Source organism: Megalobrama amblycephala, linkage group LG22, assembly GCF_018812025.1.
Source record: "Megalobrama amblycephala isolate DHTTF-2021 linkage group LG22, ASM1881202v1, whole genome shotgun sequence".
Taxonomy (NCBI): domain Eukaryota; kingdom Metazoa; phylum Chordata; class Actinopteri; order Cypriniformes; family Xenocyprididae; genus Megalobrama; species Megalobrama amblycephala.
In genome coordinates, this window is record NC_063065.1 from 23,373,333 (window position 1) to 23,396,173 (window position 22,841).

A 22,841-nucleotide genomic window follows, 5' to 3' on the forward strand; every position below is an offset into this window, starting at 1 on the left:
GACTTTGAACACATTTGTCACAGCCCACTTTACTCTGTTTGACAGCTTGGCAGAAAGTGATATGAAAAGTGATATATGATTGGAGATGAGTGATATAACAGCTGCTTTGCTCTGTGTCTCTGATGTGATGACCTACCCCCTTATCCAGCACCTGAGAAAGAAAAGTTAGTATTACACAAACCTTTACAATTATGTAAGACAAGCACGATTTGGACAAGCTGTGAGCTGTTGAGGAATTCTCCAAGGGAGGATACTTTAATGCGGTGGTTCTCACACTAGAGGGCGCAAAAAGGCTACAATGTGAACGTGTGCACAGGGCCTAAAACAAACTTTTTGCCACACCTGCCAATGGCTGGTGACTTAAAGGGTTAGTTCACCCAAAAATTAAAATTCTCTCATTTATTACTTACCCTCATGTTGTTTCACACCCGTAAGACCTTCGTTAATCTTCAGAACACTAATTAAGATATTTTAGTTGAAATCCGATGGCTCAGTGAGGCCTTCATAGGGAGCAATGACATTTCCTCTCGCAAGATCCATAAAGGTACTAAAAACATATCTAAATCGGTTCATGTGAGTACAGTGGTTCAATATTAATATTATAAAGTGACGAGAATATTTTTGGTGCGCCAAAAAAAAAAAAAAAAAAAAAAGACTTATTTAGTGATGGCCGATTTCAAAACACTGCTTCAGGAAGCTTCGGAGCGTTATGAATCAGTGTGTCAAATCTGCAGTTCGGAGTGCCAAAGTCACGTGATTTCAGCAGTTTGGCGGGTTTGAACCGCGATCCGATTCATGATTCGATACACTGATTCATAATGCTCCATTTTTAGTACTTTATGGATCTTGAGAGAGGAAATGTCATTGCTTCCTATGAAGGCCTCACAGAGCCATCGGATTTCAACTAAAATATCTTAATTTGTGTTCTGCCTGCTTTGAGATGGCTTACTTTTGCTTATGACTCTGTCTACGGAGCCAGACGTTTTAGCATTAACACAATCACTACGCAGGTTACTCTGCTGCTGCTTCACTGCTTCAGTCTGTCTTGCCATCTCACTCCAAACCTGTAAATGATTATTAATTTTAAACCATATGCACAGATATGAGACACAGCACATTGAGCCACATTGAGCCACATTCGGCCCGATTATGGACCATAAGGGCTGGTCTGATTTTGGGTGAGATATGGCCATACAGACCTGGACCAGTTTAGGTTGAGTGCTGGGGGTGGGTATCCTTTTACAATGTGCTAAATTGTATGTATGTATGTTGTTATTAATATTTCAGCACAATGGTGACCCATAAATCCCAGACAACAGAAACCCTTTAAATACCAAGCATAGCACAGGCTCTACTCTTCACCATTGTGCTGAAGACTAGGTCCTGTGCTTCAGTCCAAGAGAAGACCAATAAACACTGATTATATGCTGCATGTTGCTTTATTTAAAAGGCAATAACTGTATTGCAGTGCTGTCTACTAAGTACTTCAAGATACTTTTTTTTTTTTTTTTTTTTTTTTTTAAATTTAGTTTCAAATATTTCAAAGTATTTGCAGTCTATAAATATCTCAACACTCTTTTGTTTTTTATTAGAAAATTTCAACTTAGAGTATATATATATAAACACAATATATATTTTCATATATTATATTTACAACATATAATATAGAGATCATAAATATATGGAAATATATTTCGTTCCATAAGTACAGCAGCGGCTAAGTGTAACATTTTGGTTGGCGTGATTGTGGCCCAGTGCTGGCAGTGTCAGCTCAGTTTTAGTACCTAGATTGGGCCAGTACAGGCCAAGTGTTCAATCCTTGTCAGTGTGATTGTAGCCTAGTGCAGGCAGTTTTGGCATCCTGACTCATATCAGTGTTTGGGCCAATTCTGGGGCATCATTCATCCCACGTCCAACTGGGCTGAATCATTTTTCTGGCCTGCTGGATCTGGGCAATTATTAGCCAAATAGAATGCCTCCTGAATAGCCACTGAGAATGTTCCTTGGACGTCTTCTTGTAGGGTTCTTTATACATTAAAAGCTATCAGTCAGATATTTGTATTTAAACTACGCAAGAAACACACACACACATACACTTGACGCACACATAGTGCCCGTATACCGCCCCTTAAAAAAAAAAAATATATATATTTGTGCAATATTTGATGTTTTTATTAAATACTGAAGTATACAAGCAATATCAAAATGCCAATATGAAAAAATAAATACACTATTGTTGGTGATTAATTTTGTGTGAAAAACAGACTGTTGGAATGATTTTATAACCACTTTTTTATGTTTTTAATTTTTTTCATTTTGTCAGCAAGACAACTGAAACCAAATAGCTTAAGGTGAGTAAATACAGAAGATAAAAACAGAGACATTAATGTTGTTAACACTCATCTGTAGGCACAGTCTGGTTATTTTTCAGTTTTTCTTCTTGCCACTCTTTAATCATCTCTGTGAGCTCCAGAACATGCTGCAGTTTTCTTTCTGTCGACTCATTAAACTCTTCTGCTTGTTTTCTGGCTTCATCTTCGTGTTTCTTCTTTATGACTTTTATTTCCTCTTCATATTCCTTTTTCATTTCATCTCTCTTTTTCTCCTCTCTTTCTTTTCTCTCCTTCTCCTCTTCTTCTCTTCTCTTGATCTCTTCTCGCTCTTGTTTCAGATCTTCAATCATTTCCTTCCACCTCTTTCTCTCTTCTTCTCGTCTCTCATCATCATCTTTTCTTCTCTCCCACTCTGCTTTTTTCTCACGTTCTAGCTGCTTAAAAAGTCTTTCAATTTCAGCTTTCTTTTCCTCATATTCTCTCTCTTTTTCTCTTCTCTGTTTCTGTCTCTCGTCCTCTATCTTCTGTCTTTCTTCTTCTCTCTCTCTTTCAAATCTTTTTCTCATTTTCTCCAGTTCTTCTTGTTTTTCTCTCAGTTGTTCCTCGTGTTTCTCTTTCCTCCTTCTTTCCTCTTCCTCTCGTTCTTTCATCTGTTGTTTCTTTTCATCCTCCCATTCTCTCTGCTGTCGTTTAATTTCTTCTTGAGTCTCTTTTCTGTCATTTTCAGCCTCTTTTATTTTTATTTTCCATCTCTGTCTCTCCTCCTCCTCCTCTTCAATCCTCCTTTTCTCCTCCAGTTCTCTCTTTTTTATCTCTTCTTCTTGTTTAATCTTTAACTCTGCTATCATACACTCTTGTTCATTTTTCATCTTTTCTTGGTCTTTTCTGTATTTCTCTTTTCTCTTTAGATTTTTTTCTTCTCTTTCTTTTTGCTGTTTTTCATACTGTAATCTTTGTTTTTCAATCTCTCTCTTCATCTCTTCTATTTTCTGATGATATTCAGCTCTTTGCTGTTTTTCCTCTTCTGATCGTTTCTGGTTTTCAATCTCTCGTTTTTTCTGTTTAATTTTCTCATTTTCTTCAATCTCTTTTCTAAAGTTTTCCTCTTTTTCTCTATATTGATCCTCCATTTTCTTTCTCTCCTCATCTGCTCTTTGTTTCTCTTCCTCGAGTCTCTTCATCAGGTTTTCCTTTTCCATCTCATATTTGGTTTGTAATTCTTCTCTCTGAGTCTGAATTTCTTCTTCTCTCTCTTTCATTATTTCCTCCATTCTTCTTTTAATGCTCATCTCTGCCTCCTCAAACATGCTGTTAGTGAAGTATCGACCCTCATTAGTATTTTTCAGCTCTTCTATCATGTTTAACAGTTGAATCACTTGAGTTTTGTCTTGTTTTTCTTTGTTATTGAAAACCAGGAATCTGTTTCCACAATCTCTGATCAGTTTCTTCAGTTCTGCAGAGTTACTTTCCCTCACATAATCTTCTATAGATTTACCATCGAGATCATCTCCTCTAGTGAACAGAACGATGCTGAACTGAGCAGCTTTTGGACCAAAGATCTTCTTTATCAGATCTATAGTGTCTGTTTCCTCCTTAGTGATTCTTCCCACACTCAACACAATGACAAACACATGAGGTCCAGGTGACGACAGTGAAACACATTTCACTATTTCTTCCATCACTTGATCATTTGACAGTGATGTGTCAAAGAGTCCTGGAGTATCAACAACAGCTACTGATCGACCATCAACTTCACCAACTCCCTTCTCACAAACAGTCGTCACTGAATCTGTTCTTGCTTGACTCACAAACTCATTTCTACCCAGGATAGTGTTTCCTGTTGAACTCTTTCCACTTCCTGTCCTTCCGATGAGCACAATCCTCAGACACTCATCATCATCTGCATTATTGTCAGAACCTGAAACACATATTGGTAAAAATGCATGTTGATAAAAGTTATGTTAGAAATTGCTGCAGAATTAGACCCTGTTCAAAGCAGGGTGTTGTGCTCTGTTTATACATAAGAGTCTAATCATACATTATACATACACATTATACATTTTATTTTAGAGAAGTAGAACAATATTGACAGGAAACATAGAGTTTAAGAAATTAAACAACACAGGTTTTATATCAGCTGTTCATAACTGATGGTTAACAATAACATAGGAAGAGATAGAATATTAACTGAATGCTGGGGTTTGTTGGCAGGTAAATGCTTAGCTTGAGAATAACAGTTCTTTGCATTGCAGAATAGATATTAAGTGTTCAGGTGTTCAAGTGTGAAGCACAAATAGCCTTAAATAGCCTGTGCATACATTACAGTAGTATTACATCTTTTATAAATTGAGATTTTGGCCCAACGTATTTTACAACAGGAAAAACTGAGCGCTCATAACCTAATGTGGCCTAAAGTAGCCTAATGTGATGCCGTCATTTTAATGACAGACAAATTGCACATTTGCACACATTCGCTGGTCAAAAACCCGCCGTTACTGCATTTGAGTTTGACACAAAGCGACTGAGTGATCCTCGTCAGCTAGGTAAAATATATTTCTAAGAAATTTCTTTGATTTATGATGGCTATCTGCTGATACACTTAATTTATTAACATTTAATCATATTATATATGGTCACAGCGTCACACAGTATGGTTAATGTTTAGGATGTTAATATGTATTTGCTCGCTAGATAATAGTAATAATAGTAAATAATAATAGTAATAGTAAAACATGGTGAAACTGTTGTAGTAACTAAAAAACTTCACAGAATCATCAGGTCATTGTGCTTCTTTATATTTTATCATGCAGAATGTAATGTGTGTATTAATGTGTGTTGAGAGGGACATCCCAGTGGATCACAGTGAAGTCATAAACATCTTCAAGCACATGGCTCACACTGTTGTAATTAGTTTTAAAGAAGCCCTGAAACCCTGTATATCTATATCTATATAACTGTCAGTAATAGTGAATAAATATAAAGCTTTTGAGACTATTATTTTGTGTTATTTATTTGGAGGAGGAGGGGGGGGTGCCCTTTTTCAGTTTCAGCACATGCCCCTCAAAAGGTCTGTGTACGACCCTGTTCAGGAGTCTCCGAATTGATTATCCTCTATGTCCCTGCCCGTACTCTGAGATCGTGCTCTGAAAACTTGCTTGCAGTACCCAAGTTCCGTCTATCTAGTGTGGGTGGTAGGGCTTTCAGCATATCAGCTTCTAAGCTCTGGAACAAACTACCACAATACCTTTGTGATGTCTCTTCTCTTCAGACCTTTAAAACTACTCTCCAAACTTACTTATTCACTTTATGTTTTGTTAATTGATTGTCTCAATTTTCCAGCTCTATGCTTGTTTTTGTTTAATGTAGATTAACGTCTCAGGTTATGACTATAACCATAGTTCCCTGAGAAGGGAACGAGACACTGCGTCCAATAGGATCGCTTTGGGAACGCCGTCAGCGTGATTGCGTCTGATGCACGTATGTCAACTTAGCCAATGGCGAGAGTGAACGTCACGGGCGGGTGACGTCACGACCAGGAAAGGATAAATACACATCCGGCCAGACCGGCTTCAGCTAAACTGCCGAAGCAAATCGATCACAGGGATGCAGGGAGTATGGCAAAGGGACGCAGTGTCTCGTTCCCTTCTCAGGGAACTATGGTTATAGTCATAACCTGAGACGTTCCCTTTTGAGGGAACTCCACACTGCGTCCAATAGGATCGCTTTGGGAACTATATACCAAAACGCCATAATACCAAAATGCCTGTAGTGTGAAACTGTGGCACACTCAAGACAGAAGCACTGAGGACCCTGGAGCTGCGTCCAGGTCAAGATCGTAGTATCTGACAAAGGTGAGTGGCGAGGACCAACCGGCCGCATCACAGACCTCTTTAAGGGAAATTCCAGAAATCAAGGCCTTGGAGGCCGCCATACTCCTTGTAGAGTGAGCTCTGACAGCTAAAGGGCATTGCTGGCCAGAAAACTCATAAGCCAGTGAAATAGCCTCGACTATCCACTTGACCCCTGTTATGCGGCCCAAAAATGACAAACAGTTGATCCGCTTTTCTCCACAGGGCAGCTCTGTGGACATAAGCATCCAGTGCTCGCACTGGACATACAAGGTTCAACTTTTCCTGGTCCGAGTTCTCAAATGGAGGAGGACAGAGAGCCTGCAGCACTATAGGCCGTGGAACATTGGTCAGTACTTTCGGGATATACCCTACTCTAGGGTAAAGGAAAGCCTTGACCATCCCCGGTGCAAATTCCAAGCACGTGGGGGATATAGACAGGGCCTGAAGGTCTCCTACTCTCTTTAAGGAGGACATGGCAAGAAGGAAAACAGTTTTTAGAGTCAGAAGCTTCTCTGAGATGGTATCCAGTGGCTCAAACGGAGCCGATGATAAACTTTCCAACACGATAGCCAAATCCCAAGCAGGAACTCTAGTGCGCACTGTAGGCCTCAGCCTCAGGGTGCCACGCAGGAAACGGATTACTAATGGGTTCTTCCCCACAGTGGTACCATCCACATGGGCATGGTAAGCCGAAATAGTAGACACATACACTTTTAGTGTAGACGGGGTCAACCCAGAAGAGAAACGATCTTGTAGAAAATCCAGCACTGAACCAATGGGGCAGTTAACTGGATCTAGCTGTCGTTCTTGACACCAAGAAGTGAACACTTTCCACTTCAGGGCGTAAAGCTTCCTGGTGGATGGAGCTCTGGAGCTAAGGATGGTCTCTACAACCTCAGTTGAGAGACCAGATTCTATGAGCTTGGCCCCCTCAGAGGCCAAACCCACAGGTTCCACATTTCTGGGCGGGGGTGAAATATCGAACCCTCCGCCTGAGATAGAAGATCCCTCCTGATCGGAATCTTCCAAGGTGAGCCATCGAGCAGAGCTACAAGGTCCGAGAACCAAATCCGGCTCGGCCAGTAAGGTGCTACTAGCAGTAGACTTATCCCTTCCCGGCGAATTTTCTCCAGAACTCCCTGGAGCAGAACAACTGGGGGAAACGCGTACAGACGCAGCCTCGGCCACGTCTGTACCATGGCATCCAGTCCCAGAGGAGCTGGATGCGTCAGGGAGAACCAAAGTGGACAGTGCGTCGTATCCTGAGACGCAAACAGATCCACCTCTGCTTGGCCATAAATCTCCCAAATGAGCTTCACCACCTCGGGGTGAAGTCTCCATTCCCCTGGCCTCAGCCCTGCCTCGACAGGATGTCTGCTCCTATATTCTGGGTCCCTGGGATATAGATTGCCCTCAAGGAGAGTAACTTCCCCAGGGACCACAGGAGGATCTGGTGCGCCAGTTTGCATAGTGGACGCGAACGCAGACCCCCCTGTCGATTTATATAAGAGACCACCGATGTGTTGTCTGTCCGGATCAACACATGATGGCCTCTCAGGTCTGGAGGAAGAACTTCAACGCATTGAAGACAGCCATCATCTCCAGGCAATTTATGTGCCAAGAGAGATGATGGTCCCTCCACAGACCCTGACCTGAGCGGCCTTCCATTACGGCTCCCCAGCCTGTGAGAGACGCATCTGTCGTGAGAGTAGCTCGACGACACTGAGCTCCTAACACAGGGCCCTGGGACAGGAACCAATTTTTCTTCCATATAATAAAGGCGCGGACGCACCGCCGCGTGATCTTGATCATACGAAAGGGGTTCCCCCTCGGGGAAAACCCTTTGGTCCTGAGCCACCACTGTAAGGGTCTCATGTACAGCAGGCCAAAAGGTATCACGTTGGACGCTGCTGCCATCAGACCCAACAGTTTTTGAAACTGTTTCACAGTGAGTGACCGGCCTAGCCTTACTCTTTTCACGACTGATAGAATAGCAGTGATGCAAGCGGGTGAAAGACATGCCCGCATCGTCACTGAATCCCAAACCACGCCCAGAAAAGTGGTCCTCTGTACTGGAGAAAGCACACTCTTTTTGGCATTCAGTCTCATCCCCAACTTTTGGATATGAGCGAGGACGACATCTCGATGCCGAACCGCCATTTCCTCTGACTGTGCTAAAATCAGCCAGTCGTCTATATAGTTCAGAATGCGTATGCCCTGCAGCCTGAGCGGGGCCAGCGCTGCATCTACGCATTTCGTGAAAGTGCGGGGTGAAAGAGCTAGGCCGAATGGAAGAACCCGATATTGGTACGCTTTGCCCCCGAAAGCGAACCTCAGGAACTTCCTGTGTTGAGGAAGGATGGAGACATGGAAGTATGCGTCCTTTAGATCTATTGTGACAAACCAGTCCTCGGATCTGATTTGAGTCACAATTTGACTTAACGTCAACATCTTGAATTTTAGTTTCTTGACTGTACGATTCAGATGGCGAAGATCTAATATGGGACGCAACCCTCCATCCTTTTTTGGAACTAAGAAGTATCGGCTGTAAAAACCTGACTCTCTGTCTTTTACAGGGACCTGTTCTATAGCCTCCTTCACTAGTAAGGTCTTTACTTCCTGTTCTATTATCAGAGCCTGCTCGGGATGCACTAATGTATGTAGCACCCCGTTGAATCGAGGTGGGCGGAATCCAAACTGAATTCTGTACCCTTTCTCTATCGTTTGCAGGACCCATAGCGATGTATTTGGTAGAAGTTTCCACTCTGCCAGAAAATCTACTAAGGGAACCAGCCTCTCGAGACTGGTCTCTGATGTATTTAACACACCCATCTCGGTGACCTGAAGCATATTGGCAGGAACTAACCGATTTGACTGTATTTTTAACCTCCTCAGAGGCTGCGAGTGTGACGCAGTGTCTTGTGGACGCTGGGTCACGAGCTCGCTGGAAACCGCTGCGCCCCGAAGCACCGAGGGTGGCGGGGTTGGCAGAACGGTCCCCTGAGGGCAACGAGGTGGAGTGGGCACCGTATAATGAGGTGAACACCGCTCCACCCCGCGGGGGGCCGCCCTCAGAGACCTGACACCAGTGGCGTCAGGACCTCTTTTGGCCCGCAGCCTTCTTCGCTTGAAGCACGACCCTCAGATCGGTCTTCTGCTTAGAAGGCTTGGGCTGAGAGTGCCGACCCGGCCCTCCGTATTTTTGAGGTGGAGCACGAGATGTGACACTCTCCTTTTGCTGCTGCCTATATGAGGAGCTTGACGGCTGGGGCTGCTCACGCCCAGCACCCCCAGAGGGTTGGTGGCGGTGCGGTAGATATTTTTTAAATGCTTCCGCTTGCTTCTTTGCCTCCTGGAACCTGTCGATGACTGTGTTGACAGCGTCACCGAACAGACCAGAAGGCTGAAGCGGAGCATCAAGGAGAAAAGCTCTATCTTTGTCCTTCATGTCAGTAAGACTGAGCCACAGATGCCTTTCTGTCACCACCAAGGCTGCCATGGACCGCCCAATAGCTCTAGCGGTCTCCTTGGTGGCTCTGAGAGATAAATCTGTGGCTCGCCGCAGTTTGCGAACTGCGTCAGGGCCAATCCCTTCACCGCCATCCAAATCCCTCAGCAGGTCGGCTTGATATGCTTGCAATATGCTCATAGTGTGTAAGCAAGCACCAGCCTGTCCTGCTGCCGTATACGCTTTCCCAACTAACCCTGATGTGGTCTTTAATGGTTTAGTGGGAAGCGTGGGGGCCTTCATGGACGATGCTGAGGCGGGAGACAGATAGCTCGCAAGCGTCTGCTCCACCCTAGGCACCGCCCCATAACCATAATCTTTCAGCCCTCTTATATCACTGTATGTTTTCACTTGAGGGCTGAATAAACGTGCAGAATATGGTTTCTTCCACGATCTACACAGCTCACTATGCAAATCGGGAAAAAACGGAAGGCCCCGTGGTGAAGGTGATACATTTGATGTGAGAAAACGCTCGTCTAACTTGCTTTTCGGACGAGCGCCTTGTTTCTCGGCCGGCCATTCAATACTTAATTTGGCAACAGCGCGAGTTATCACCTCCACCAGCTCCTCATATGCAGGGGAAAGAGATGGCGAATCCTCTTCCCCCAATCCGACGCTCAACACATCCACCTCCTCAGAACTGGAGTGTTGAAACGACGGGCTCTCCCCCCGGGCGGAAGAAACCGCAGCGCGGGCTTCCGACCCCAGAGATTGAGCGACAGATCTCCCGGGTGAGGGCTGAGAAAGAGCGCTCACGCCCGTCTCCAACCCCTCCGCGAGATCCATCTGCGATCCCCATGATGTCTTTCTCCGCAGTGCCTCGGTAGCAGCGGGTCCAGAACCAGAGGGAACGCTAGCCTGATCACCCTTCTCAAAAAGTGACAGGCGGGAGCGGAGCGTGCGAAGCGGCAGCCTCTCGCAATGCTCACAGTCAGCCCCCTCGAAGGCTGCCAGAATATGCTCCACTCCCAAACACATAACGCACAAATCATGTGTATCTCCACCCGTAAGGAAGCGGGGACACGGAGGAGTACACTGTTTAAATGCGGCTGTGTTCGCCATGACTGTGAGAATGCTTCTGTATATATGTAACTGACAGACAACAATAAATAAGACACACAGTTTGACATAGAACGCTTTGCTGAGGCAGTAAAGCTGAAGCCGGTCTGGCCGGATGTGTATTTATCCTTTCCTGGTCGTGACGTCACCCGCCCGTGACGTTCACTCTCGCCATTGGCTAAGTTGACATACGTGCATCAGACGCAATCACGCTGACGGCGTTCCCAAAGCGATCCTATTGGACGCAGTGTGGAGTTCCCTCGAAAGGGAACTTTCTTTGTCTGTTCCATCTGGTTGATTATGTGTTGTATACTGAATGTATACTTGTATGTATTTATGTTATCTAGCAACTTCATGTAAAGCATCCTTGGGTTCTTGAAAGGTGCTAATTAAATAAAACATATTATTATTATGGTCAGGCTGGTGGAGCTGGAGGACTGAGGAGAGCTGGCTCATCAGGAGAATGAGGCAGAGCCAGGGGACTGTGCAGAGCCAATTGAAACAACAGAGATAAGAGGCTAGGCAGAACCAGCAGAGCAGGAAGAGTTTGAGGGTTGGCACAAGGATGGAGAGCATGCCAAAAACTGACAGGGCAGCTGACATTGAAGTGACACTGAGTAGGGGCTAGTTTCAATGTTTCAATGGCTGTGATTGTTTTCCCATCCAAGATAAGTGTACGAGGAGCTGCCTCCATGCTAAGACTAGACTTTGGATCTTTAAGAACCACTAGACTTGGGAGCTCTCCAAAGCTTTCTGCGACACTGTTTCTACCTCCTTTGCCTCCTGGGATGCCTGGAGGATGGAGATCTAGAGGAATAAGCAGGAGGGAAGTCTGGAGCAGAATCCCCCTTAACCATGGGAGAGGTGGAGGAGGCACTCAGCCATTCTGTTCCAGTCTCTCTTACCCCTTTTCCACCAAGGCAGTTTGAGTGCTGGTTCGGAGCCAGAGCCTAGTTTCAAATCAGTTCTTTGTCTTTCGACACACAAAGCACCAGCTCCGAACCAGGAAAAGTGGTTCGTAAGTAGCACCAAAACATTGCTGGGCTAGAAGTAAGAACCGCTTGCGTCAGGGGCTGGGGGCGGGGTTACTGTGACCAACAAGAAACTTGTGACCGCCATTTTTGAAATAGCAGCTAATCGAGCTAATAGAAGCTCGAGTGTAATCTCCGTCTATATACAAATTACGGCGAACCGTGTTTGGATGCCAATGTAGGTTCGCAAAGCCATGAGCATCAACAGTAGTGAAACATCCGCGACTGTTGATAGGAGGCTTGTTCGAGATGCATCGGAGCAGTGCGGACCAATTCGGCGGGTGACATCGAAGTGCCGCGGGTCCACGGGAGCGTTTGTAGAGCATACGACTCCTTGTACTTTTGGATCATTCTCGCAGAGCTTTGATGTCATGCGCCGATCGCTCTGCGAGAAGCCGATGCATCTCAAACGAGCCTGGTGTGTTTGTGTTTGGTGCTGCAGCGCTAGCTTTGCTGTGAAATATGAGACGTATACAGTGATGCAAGACCTGGCTCTGTGCTGCTCTCTAGTCTGTAGAAAGGCAAACTGGTTCTTAGAAGGCTCATCAGTTGAACCAACTCCGAACTGGCACTAGCACTAACTCTGAACTAGCACCCGGTTCGTGCCGGTGGAAAGGGGGTATCTAGGGCCTCCACCACTTCTCTGAAGGTGCAGGGGGATTCACTTAACAGAATTGCCAGATACAGAAATTGGCAAAGCGTCCCTCCAGGACCATGGGCAGGCATCAGTGATTTGAGGAATTTGTTAATGCCAGCTCAGAAGGAGGCAATGAGCGTCTTACTGCATTGTTACTGCACTGATGTACAAACTCACAAAGTGTTCCTCAAGGGAACAATGGACCTGGGTGAGATAAATGAGGAAGAATTATGGCATAAAGTTCCACACACTGAACGTTGCCATCCTTGCTAATTCAGTGTGGTCTGGCCTTCTGTCATGGGACTCAGATCAAGAGACAGAAGATGAATTTGTTCTAAGCATCACAGCTGCATTTGGCTAAGTCATGGAAAAGTGTGGGTGTGGGACAGTTGGTTACAACACACCTAGTTGAAAGAGTCACCACTTGCCACTGCAACAATCCCAGGCAAAAATTATTTCACAATAAAATAATATCTGCTGTGTACAATTTCTAAAAGTGGGATTGCAGCTAAAAATGCAAATGTGCTGATGATTAGACTACAAATGTTGCACTATTTTTCTCTTCCAGCACTGAAGAAATAATCAAAACCTATGAGAGAATTTAACAGTAAAATTCACTCACCCTCTGACTGAATCTTCTGCTTTAACCCATCAATTTCTTTTTCCATTTTCTTCAGTTCTTCTTTATATTTCTCCTCTGTTTCACGTCTGACTCTGTTCTCTTGAGCTTTCACATACATCTGAAGTGAATATGGTTCAATCTTCATGTTCTTTATATATTCCAGTAGTTCTGGGATCTGTCTTGAGTTTTCAGGTTCCTTTAACCCAATAACTTTGTGCTGACCTCCAAAGAGACTGATTAACTTCTCAGATTCTGGGCTGGATGTGATTAAATCAGTCACATGTTCTTCAACAGAGAGACTTGTGACAAAGAGCACAATAAAATGCTCTCTGGAGTCAAATATCTTCTGGATCTTCTCTATTTCTGCTTTGTCTTCATTAGTAAGTGGAGTATCAGGAATAATGAGGAGGAAAACATGAACTCCAGGATCAAAGAGAGACACACAGCGGAGAGTATGACGCATCACTTCCTCCTCTGAGAGCTGATTGAGAGCTGGAAGATTGACAAGACTGATTGGTTGTCCATGAATCTTCTCCTCCTCCATCACATACACAGATCTCAACTCTTGTTCTGCTGATATGGACATCTTTTTCCCCAGTAAAAGTTTTGACATGGAGGCTTTCAGTTCTTCATTACATCCACACAGCACCAAGATCAGCTTTTGATTTTCAGAACTTTTATATAGATTTGACACTGAAAAACAAAAAGACAAAAGACACATTTCAGACACTTTAGCACTACAATACAATACAATGTGGAAGAGATAACAAACTTTTGGAAAATATACTATGGTTTACAGTCAAGTAGAATTATATTTGAACATTAAAATATTTTGCATGGATATATCTATGGATATGTACACTCTAAAAACTGCTGGGTTAAATATGGACAAAACCAGGGAGTGGGTTGTTTTTACCCAGCCATTTTTTTTGACAAATTTTGGATTTATTTTTTTAGCCAGCAATATATTAATATAGTAAAAGGCATGTTTTTGCTCACCCCCAAATAGGGGCAAATTTGTGGGGTAATTTAAGCTGAAACTTGACCAGACCAGAGACTTATATTACATCTTGTGAAAGAGGGCATAATAGGTGCCCTTTAACCAAACCTGCTGGGACTGTCCATATTTAACCCAACTTGGGTTGTTTTTAACCCAGCATTTTTTAGAGTGTAGCTGCTTTCTCTTCACTCTGCTATGCTTATGGTTTTTACTGATGTCCTGGATTGTACTGTTGTTTAATAACATACTGATAGTTCTGCTAATTAAATGTCTTTCTGGAGGAGGAAAAAAAATCAGGAGATAAAAACTCCATATTTGAAAATTGTTGTTAGAAATTACATGATCTAGGACCTTCATAAGGAAAGCCTGTATGTCTATCCCTCACAGCTTTGTTCTTATCCATGATAAATTCAATATGGCGTCTAACCAGACAAAGGTTTATGAATTTACATAGTTTTTATCTTTAAACTATTCATACAGACACAATGACAGCACATTTATATGTATGCCAGAACTTGTGTCCACTTAAAATTAAATGTATTTAAAATTATGAAAATTTCTTTTAGTTTTAAGTTCAGACAAGTCCTCAATCAAGAACAATAACTTTTCTGGAAACCTACATTTCTTTAGATAAAATATTTTAATGAGCAAAACATTACTAGGTGCACTTTTAAAATCAGACGCATTTGGTGGTAAATTAAAGTGGTCAATGGAAAATTATTGACAACAGTTGGTATCAGCAGTAGAAAACGTATTGTCTAATGATGAACTCTGTTGTATCTCCTTACATTTACTACGGTTGATTATTTCATCCACATTTTGAAGTATTTGAGAGCGTTGTATGTCTTGAAGTTGAAGACATCTTCCTCCACATTGTGTAGATAATTGCTGAATAAATTCATTTTCTTTTACAGGTTTGTGCTTAGCACTGTGTGGCTCATCATCAGTGGTCAGAATCATTGTGCGTTTCATGGCCTGCTCACCAAAGCAGTTCAACACTGAAGGTAATCTGTCTCTTTTCCTCTCACTAAAGTCATTGTGCTGCAGCACCAGTATGATCACATCAGGTTCTGGAGAAGAAAACACAGACACTTTCTGTGCTATTTTTTGTAGCGTGAATTTTGATTTGAGCAGGTTATTGGTGTTGATGACTGTGATGTTTCTCTCCTCCAGTCTTTCACTGTGCTCCTCTACATCAGGTTGTGGTGTTTTCTTTCCAAACACTTGTTTATCAAAGATTAAGTTTCCCACTTTGTTGTTTTCTAATGTGTTTTTCCCCAACAGGACAATCCTCAGATCACTCACTGAAACACACACACACATGGCCATATTGTCAAATGATAGATGTACCATATGTTGAAATATTCAAACTATCAACATCAGTTTTCAGACAGTATACATTTTATAGACTGAATGTGCTAACAACAAAATGCTGGTTTAATGAGTTCTTAAGCTTCAAGTTAGCTATACAATATATATATATATATATATATATATATATATATATATATATATATATATATATTTTTTTTTTTTTTTTTTTTTTTTTTTTTTTTTTACTTAGTCTTGGGACGAATCAAAGGTGGACTTTGAGCTCTTTCGCACCCTATGAGGAAAAAAATACAATAAACAGTTAAGTATATCTGCATTCTTATTTACTGAATGTTAATGAGCTGAAGGACAATACACACAGTAATTTTGTATCTAATTTAATGTACAAATTCCAAATGCCATACTGAATAAATTAACAGTTTTGAGAAAATAATGCAAACTATAAATTTTACTGCTCGGCATTTGTGGATGATTTATTCACATTTTTACAGTTTTTTTTTTTTTTTTTTTTTAAACCACTTACATACATTTTCAAAACTGTGCCTCCTCCGCACACACAAAATTCTAAATGCCTCAAAATCTCAAAATTCAAAATCTCTTGCAAAATGAAGCACTGCATTCAAAATATCACAAACACATCTCATAAGCAAACATTTGTCTTTCATAGAGAATTGTGTTGTGTTTTGCAAAAAGTGTTTTATGAAATTGAAAACTCAAGTCGAAGGCCAATAATTAGTGTATGGTTTTGCAGATTAGGTGTGTGGTTCTGGTGTCAGGTTTCAAAATTGTGTTCAAATTAAAGATTTTGTGTGTGAGCAGTTGAAAAAAAAAAAAAAAACTGTAAGCTAGAAGACTACAGAGGGAACCCCTGTTCATTACAGTTTTTTTTTTTTTTTTTCAACTGCTTACACACAAAATCCTTACTTTGAACACAATTTCTGAAACCTGACACCAGAACCACACACCTAATCTGCAAAACCATACACTAATCCTTGGCTATTGACAGGAAGTATTTTTTATTTCCTTTTTCAAACACAATTGTTTCTGTCAAAATACACATGGTTGATGTTTGGTTTCAATCATGCTTCCATGTTTACCATCAATTTTTCAACATCTCTCTGCCAACTACTTTCAGTCTTGTACAGAAATGTACATAGCAGCTTATGAAAGAAGAGCTTTAGGCTTTGAATAACTGAGTGTATATGATATAATGAAAAATATAATATTATGGCAAAGGTGTTTGTAACATAAGACAAATGTTGTGAGATGTGTTTGTGATATTTTGAATGCAGTGCTTCACCACGAGTACACACAAATCTGGCAACCAACTTGACCTCATTTACACATGTGTAACGAGTGTAAAATTAGCATTATTATTTTCACTCAAAATCATTTCTTTCTAATTAATAACTGATTCTCTTATTTTGAATATATTGTTTTATTCCATTGTATTATCTTTTGATTTAATTATGCTGGTATGTATGTTTTTGGAGTTTTATATATGATATTGTAATAAAGTGTAATGAAGTGTACTGCCCCTTTAAGAAAATCTTAACTTTAGGCGCGTTCTCTCCTAGATTAGTTAATGCTAAGCTATACTGAAAGGAGGATGTCTGGTGGCTCACGGAGCCATAGGTAGTAATTTCAAAATATTAGTTTATGTTTGTGTCAAAAAGTGTTCTTTGGAGTGTTTTTTACTTGATTTACAATGTGGGATTACACTGATGTGCCGTTTTGTTGAAGTTATTATTGTTTGTATGCTCGCATGACTTATGTGTTGTTATTTTCTAACAGATGTTTTTGAGTCGCTCAATACATGCTGCATCCTAATATTAATTCTTTGTTTGTCCAGGTATTTCATTGTGTAACCCATGTATATTTGTCATTGTTCTGATATGTTTATTGTTTAAACTGGTATGTCAAGTTTTATGTTTTAAGTTTAGTTAACGCTAAACTATACTGAAAGGGACCGGTTCCAGGCCTGCACGTGCCACTCCCTCTAATCCCTGGTTATCTGATGTTCTTCGTGAACATCGGACCAAACTCAAGGCTGCAGAGAGGAAGTGGCACAAATCAAAAGCCCAATCTGACCTAAGTAGCTATCAATCTCTGCTCTCATCCTTTTCTGCTGAAATTCATGCTGCTAAATCTTCCTGTTTCCACAACAAAATCAACAGCGCTTCAAACACAAGCACACTTTTCAAAACATTCAACTCTCTCCTCTGCCCCCCTCCACCATCACCCACCTCATCTCTAACTGCTGATAATTTTGCTAAATTTTTCACTGACAAAACATCTACCATCAGCAGTCAGTTCTCCGCTCCACACACACAGGAACTCAGACCAACCACACACACAGCCACACACCTCCTCTCTTCATTCTCTCCCCTCACTGAGACAGAAGTATCCAAACTTCTCCTCTCCAATCATCCTACTACCTGCCCTCTAGATCCCATCCCCACACACCTTCTACAAGCCATCGCTCCCACACTTTTACCAGCACTTACACACATTATCAACACACTGGCACTTTCCCTAACACATTCAAGCTGGCTCGGGTAACCCCACTGCTTAAGAAACCCACATTAAACACGTCTCTTGTAGACAGCTACAGACCTGTTTCTCTCCTACCATTCATAGGAAAAACACTTGAACGAGTTGTTTTCAACCAGGTGTCATCTTTCCTCTCAAAGAGCAACCAATTGGATGTCAATCAATCTGGTTTCAAGAGTGACCACTCGACCGAGACTGCGCTACTGTCGGCCACTGAATCTGTGCTCTCTTCAGCACAATGATAGTCTTTCTCCTAAACACTTTAGTACATGCAGGTGTACTTATGCTATTGTTAACTAGCTTGATGTTATTAAACATTTTTAAAGTAATTAATTATAAAATATAAGTAATATCCTATGTGTGTTTATATTATTTGAGTAAATATATGTGCACTATTTATACCCGTGCAGTACCATATCTTATCACATGTACGTTTATGAAATTACATATATTAGGATATATTAGTAAAATATATTGTCACTTTTCAATATATGAAAGCAGCATTATTCATTATATTGTAATATATTGACAAAAAAATTGATTCTGTATATTTTTCAATATATTGTATATTGATTATTCATTGGAAATATATTGTCTATGTGTAATTGTTTTAATGTGCTTGTTTAGGTTTGTGATCAGAGTGATTGCTGGTTTATGGCCAGCTACGGTGGCCGAGAGAGCTCAACGCGCTGCAAATAAGGAAAACATCTTCATCAGTTTGACAACACATGCGCTGCAAATTTCACAACACTTACAAATAGACAAACGAAAACATCTTCATACAAATAAAGAAAACATCTTCATCAGTTTGACAACACATGCGCTGCAAACTCCACAACACTTACAAATAGTGAAACGCGCTGCAAATAAAGAAAACATCTTCATCAGTTTGACAACACATGCGCTGCAAACTCCACAACACTTACAAATAGTGAAACGCGCTGCAAATAGCACATACCAGGCCTAGCGATCTCAAGTCCTTCTGCGATGATCTGAATGAAGATGATGACGGTGACTATAATGATTAGGCTACTTTTAGAATTAAAATAATAATTTAACCCTTTGATGCATAACATGGGTCAAAAATGACCCGGCTGAGTTTGTATTTTCTATATCTTTGCAAGAAATTAATTTAATCATTCAGTATTCCAGGTATTCCTCAATTAACTTCTTTTTGATCATCACAAATCCTCATTTTAATTTTTTTTCTTACTTTGTGAATAAAAATCATTTTTCTATCACTACCCTTCTAATGCGCAACATGGGTCAAAAATGACCCGTATTCATTTCCTATGTAATTTCAATCATGGTTGAGTGTTTCTTTGCTAAATCTATAAAAGAAATGTATTTTATCATTCATTTATTCCAGGTATTCCTTAAATATCTTGTTTTTGATTGTCAAAAATCATTATGTTCATTTTTTCTTTTTTACTTTATAAACAAACACAGTTTTTGTATGTCTACATCAATTTTACACACATGGGTCAAAAATGACCCGTATTCATTTCCTATGTTATTTCAATCATGACTGAGTGTTTCTTCGCTGAATCTTTGAAAGAAATGTAATTTGTCATTTATTTATTCCAGGTATTCCTTAAATATCTTATTTTTGATTTTCTACAAATAATAGTTTATTTTTTCTTTCTTACTTTATAAACAAACACAGTTTCTACATCAATTTTACACACATGGGTCAAAAATGGTCATATAGAAATCTTTAATATTTGCAAATTTTTGCAAGTAGGAACATATTTACTGCAGACAACTGTTCATCTGCCACACATTTCACATCTTAACAAGGCTACTTTTGTATATTTCATGGATGCAAGTCTTATTATATTTAATATATTAGGCTATATATTTCATAATTTTTTATTTTTTGTCATAAATCAATGCAATTGGTCACCCTTTAAGTCTGTCAGTGTTCCTGAAAAGTAACAGTTTTGGACATATACAACATGGGTCTAAAGTGACCTGAATGAGTTATTTTCTATATTGCATATATTACAATAAATTAATTTCATCATTCATTATTCCTGGTATTACTCAAACAAATCCTTATTTAAATTTTTCCTTTCTTTTTGAATGAATTTTTTTTTGTGTCATTATCTTTCTAAAGGCCAAAGTATACTTCGCGTTTTATGCGTACGTGAGGGTCAGCATACAGATTTTTGTAACTTTTTATAATTTCCACCAGATTCCAACACTCTAGATAAAGAAAATCAAAAGCACTTAATATTCAAATATTCAAATTCAAATACACTTATTATATATTTTCACTGTTGGACAGAAACCTTGTTCAAAACTGTTACTTTTCAGGAACACTGATAGATGTAAAAGGTGACCAGTAGCAGTGGCTTATGACAAAAAATAAAGATTATGAAATATAATATATAGCCTATTATATGAAATATAATATGACTTTCATCCATCAAATATACAAAAGCAGCCATGTTGAGACGTGAAATGTGTGGCGGATGAACAGTTGTCTGCAGTAAATATGTTCCTACTTGCGAAAATTTTCTAATATGGGTCTGTGTAAAATTGATGTAGAAATACAAAAGTTATGATTTGTGAAAATCAAAAACAAGATATTTAAGGAATACCTGGAATAAATAAATGACAAATTACATTTCTTTCAAAGATTCAGTGAAGAAACACTCAGTCATGATTGAAATAACATAGGAAATGAATACGGGTCATTTTTGACCCATGTGTGTAAAATTGATGTAGACATACAAAAACTGTGTTTGTTTATAAAGTAAGAAAGAAAAAATGAACATAATGATTTTTGACAATCAAAAACAAGATATTTAAGGAATACCTGAAATAAATTAATGATAAAATACATTTCTTTCAAAGATTCAGCAAAGAAACACTCAACCATGATTGAAATTACATAGGAAATGAATACAGGTCATTTTTGACCCATGTTGTGCATTAGAAGGGGTTTTCATAGCTTGCGCATCAAAGGGTTAATTTGCCTCGCAATAATTTATAGCGCATCACGCATAACCGACGCGATGAGATTAGCTAATTAGAAAAACTCAGCTAAAGTGAAAGTAAAAACTCAGCGATGAGAGCTCTACTTCAACATGTTCTGATAACTATTTAACCTTAATTTATTTCTTAATATTTCTCTTGTGGCCCATACGTATTGAAAAAAAAAATGAAAAGAGATATAGGTGTTAGCCTTTTTTTTTTTTTTTAAGCCTAAACACCTATATCTCTTCTCATTTTTTTTCAATACGTATGGGCCACAAGAGAAATTAAGAAATAAGGTTAAATAGTTATCAGAACATGTTGAAGTAGAGCTCTCATCGCTGAGTTTTTACTTTCACTTTCTGCAGTGAATAATTGACTGGGATTTGAGACATAAAATCAAGTAAATTATTAAATATATATATATATTATTTATTATTAATCATTTATTAATAATATTTTAATGCAAAATAATATCCCCCAAATCGTTTGTCCTGGCGCCGAGACTGGCACAGACCACAATGAAAATGTTATAGGGAACACATTGACGTACCTGTCTGGGACCGCTGGCTGGTTTTGTTCATGTTTAGCCTACTCTTAGGTGGTGTGCACCTGAAAGGTGAGTTTTTTCGTTTTGTTTGTTAACATTCTGATTATGAGCAGTCCTATTTGCAGCGCGTTTCACTATTTGTAAGTGTTGTGGAATTTGCAGCGCATGTGTTGTCAAACTGATGAAGATGTTTTCTTTATTTGCATGTGTTTTCTTCATTTGCAGCGCGTTGAGCTCTCTCGGCCACCGTAGCCAGCAACCTCTGTGCAATAACCACTGCCTCATTTGCACGAACGTGTCCAATTTCAGACACGCGCCAGCAGGCGGTGAACTTACATAATGTAAAAACAACAACAAACACCCCGCTAGATGTGCCTTTGATGTCACTTGCATAATAATGTTGCTTTGTTTTATAAACTGGTAGGCTATAATCATCTGCTTAATGCTTACTATGATTAATATGGACAACTATGCAATGTGTAGTTAGGAATATTCATTGAACGTTCAACTTATAAAATTATTCTAATACAGCTGCTATCTTTCTGACCCAAGAGAGTGTCTTTATTTACGTAACGAACAACATCAGTAAAGCAGCAGCACATCTTCAGTATAATATCACGATGATTTATAGGTTTAAAAAGATAATCTGCATTGTGTTTGAGGTTTCTTAATGGTAAGATTTATGTTAGCGACATATTGTTTACGGTTTTAAGTCATTAAGCATCGACTTGCAGTTACAGAAATACTGTAATCGAATAAAAAATAAAACGCATTTAGCATCACTGAAAATGATTTATAGCTCGTTTGATCATACAGAGTCTTAAACAACTGACTTGTTAAAAGATTTATATTTTAATAATAATAATTTGATACTTACACAGGCTGCAAGCCATCTCTCCCTCCAAGGTTCAAAATCGAAAGAGAAAATTTGACTGAAGGGAAAAAAAAAAAAAGCGGAGACAAATGCGCTTACCAGAGAAGACCAAAAAAAAAAAAAAAAAAACCGCATCAGAAGGGTCGATCACGATCTACATTTCTAGTTCACAAATAAAGATGTAAATGAAATACAAATGAATACACTTAAAATTTAATGAATCTATGTCAATATATTGTTAAAATATGTCAAAATATGTTGCTGTTTTAACAGTTTACTTTGACATTTGAATTTATAGTAGTTTTAACATGGATTTTTTTCTTGATCAAACCATTTTATTAAATGTGACCTAGATGCGACAAAAATGTGGCTTAAAGGTGCAATAGGTGATTCTCTACAGAAACATTTAGTTATACTGATTGAAAGTCTCCTCATATCCTCATAGCAATAACTCTGGTATAAATGTATTTTTATAAACATATAAAAATCTGTGCAAGGCATAAGACCAT

General features: G+C 39.8%; 1 protein-coding gene across 2 annotated transcripts; it reads right to left on the reverse strand.

The window, feature by feature from the left end:
• Positions 1 to 1,698: 1,698 nt before the first annotated feature.
• Positions 1,699 to 22,439, reverse strand: LOC125257935 (GTPase IMAP family member 8-like). Of its 2 annotated transcripts, XM_048174659.1 has the most exons (5): positions 22,336 to 22,439; positions 15,602 to 15,647; positions 14,830 to 15,345; positions 13,042 to 13,734; positions 1,699 to 4,251 (listed from the first exon to the last, which is right to left on the reverse strand). In XM_048174659.1, coding segments are annotated over exons 2-5 (3,069 nt in total). In that variant the 5' UTR covers positions 15,603 to 15,647; positions 22,336 to 22,439; the 3' UTR covers positions 1,699 to 2,392. The 2 variants fall into 2 exon arrangements, with proteins under 2 accessions (XP_048030616.1, XP_048030615.1); XM_048174658.1 differs by lacking the exon at positions 15,602 to 15,647 and having other exon boundaries at positions 22,336 to 22,423.
• Positions 22,440 to 22,841: the final 402 nt, after the last annotated feature.

What these genes read in the sequence shown, in the direction of transcription:
- LOC125257935 (XM_048174658.1), bottom strand. An exon ending in AATAATCAACCGTAGTAAAT is followed by an intron (nt 13,735 to 14,829) that starts GTAAGGAGATAC and finishes TTTGTTTTTCAG; the next exon opens with TGTCAAATCTATATAAAAGT. An exon ending in GCAGAAGATTCAGTCAGAGG is followed by an intron (nt 4,252 to 13,041) that starts GTGAGTGAATTT and finishes TATGTGTTTCAG; the next exon opens with GTTCTGACAATAATGCAGAT.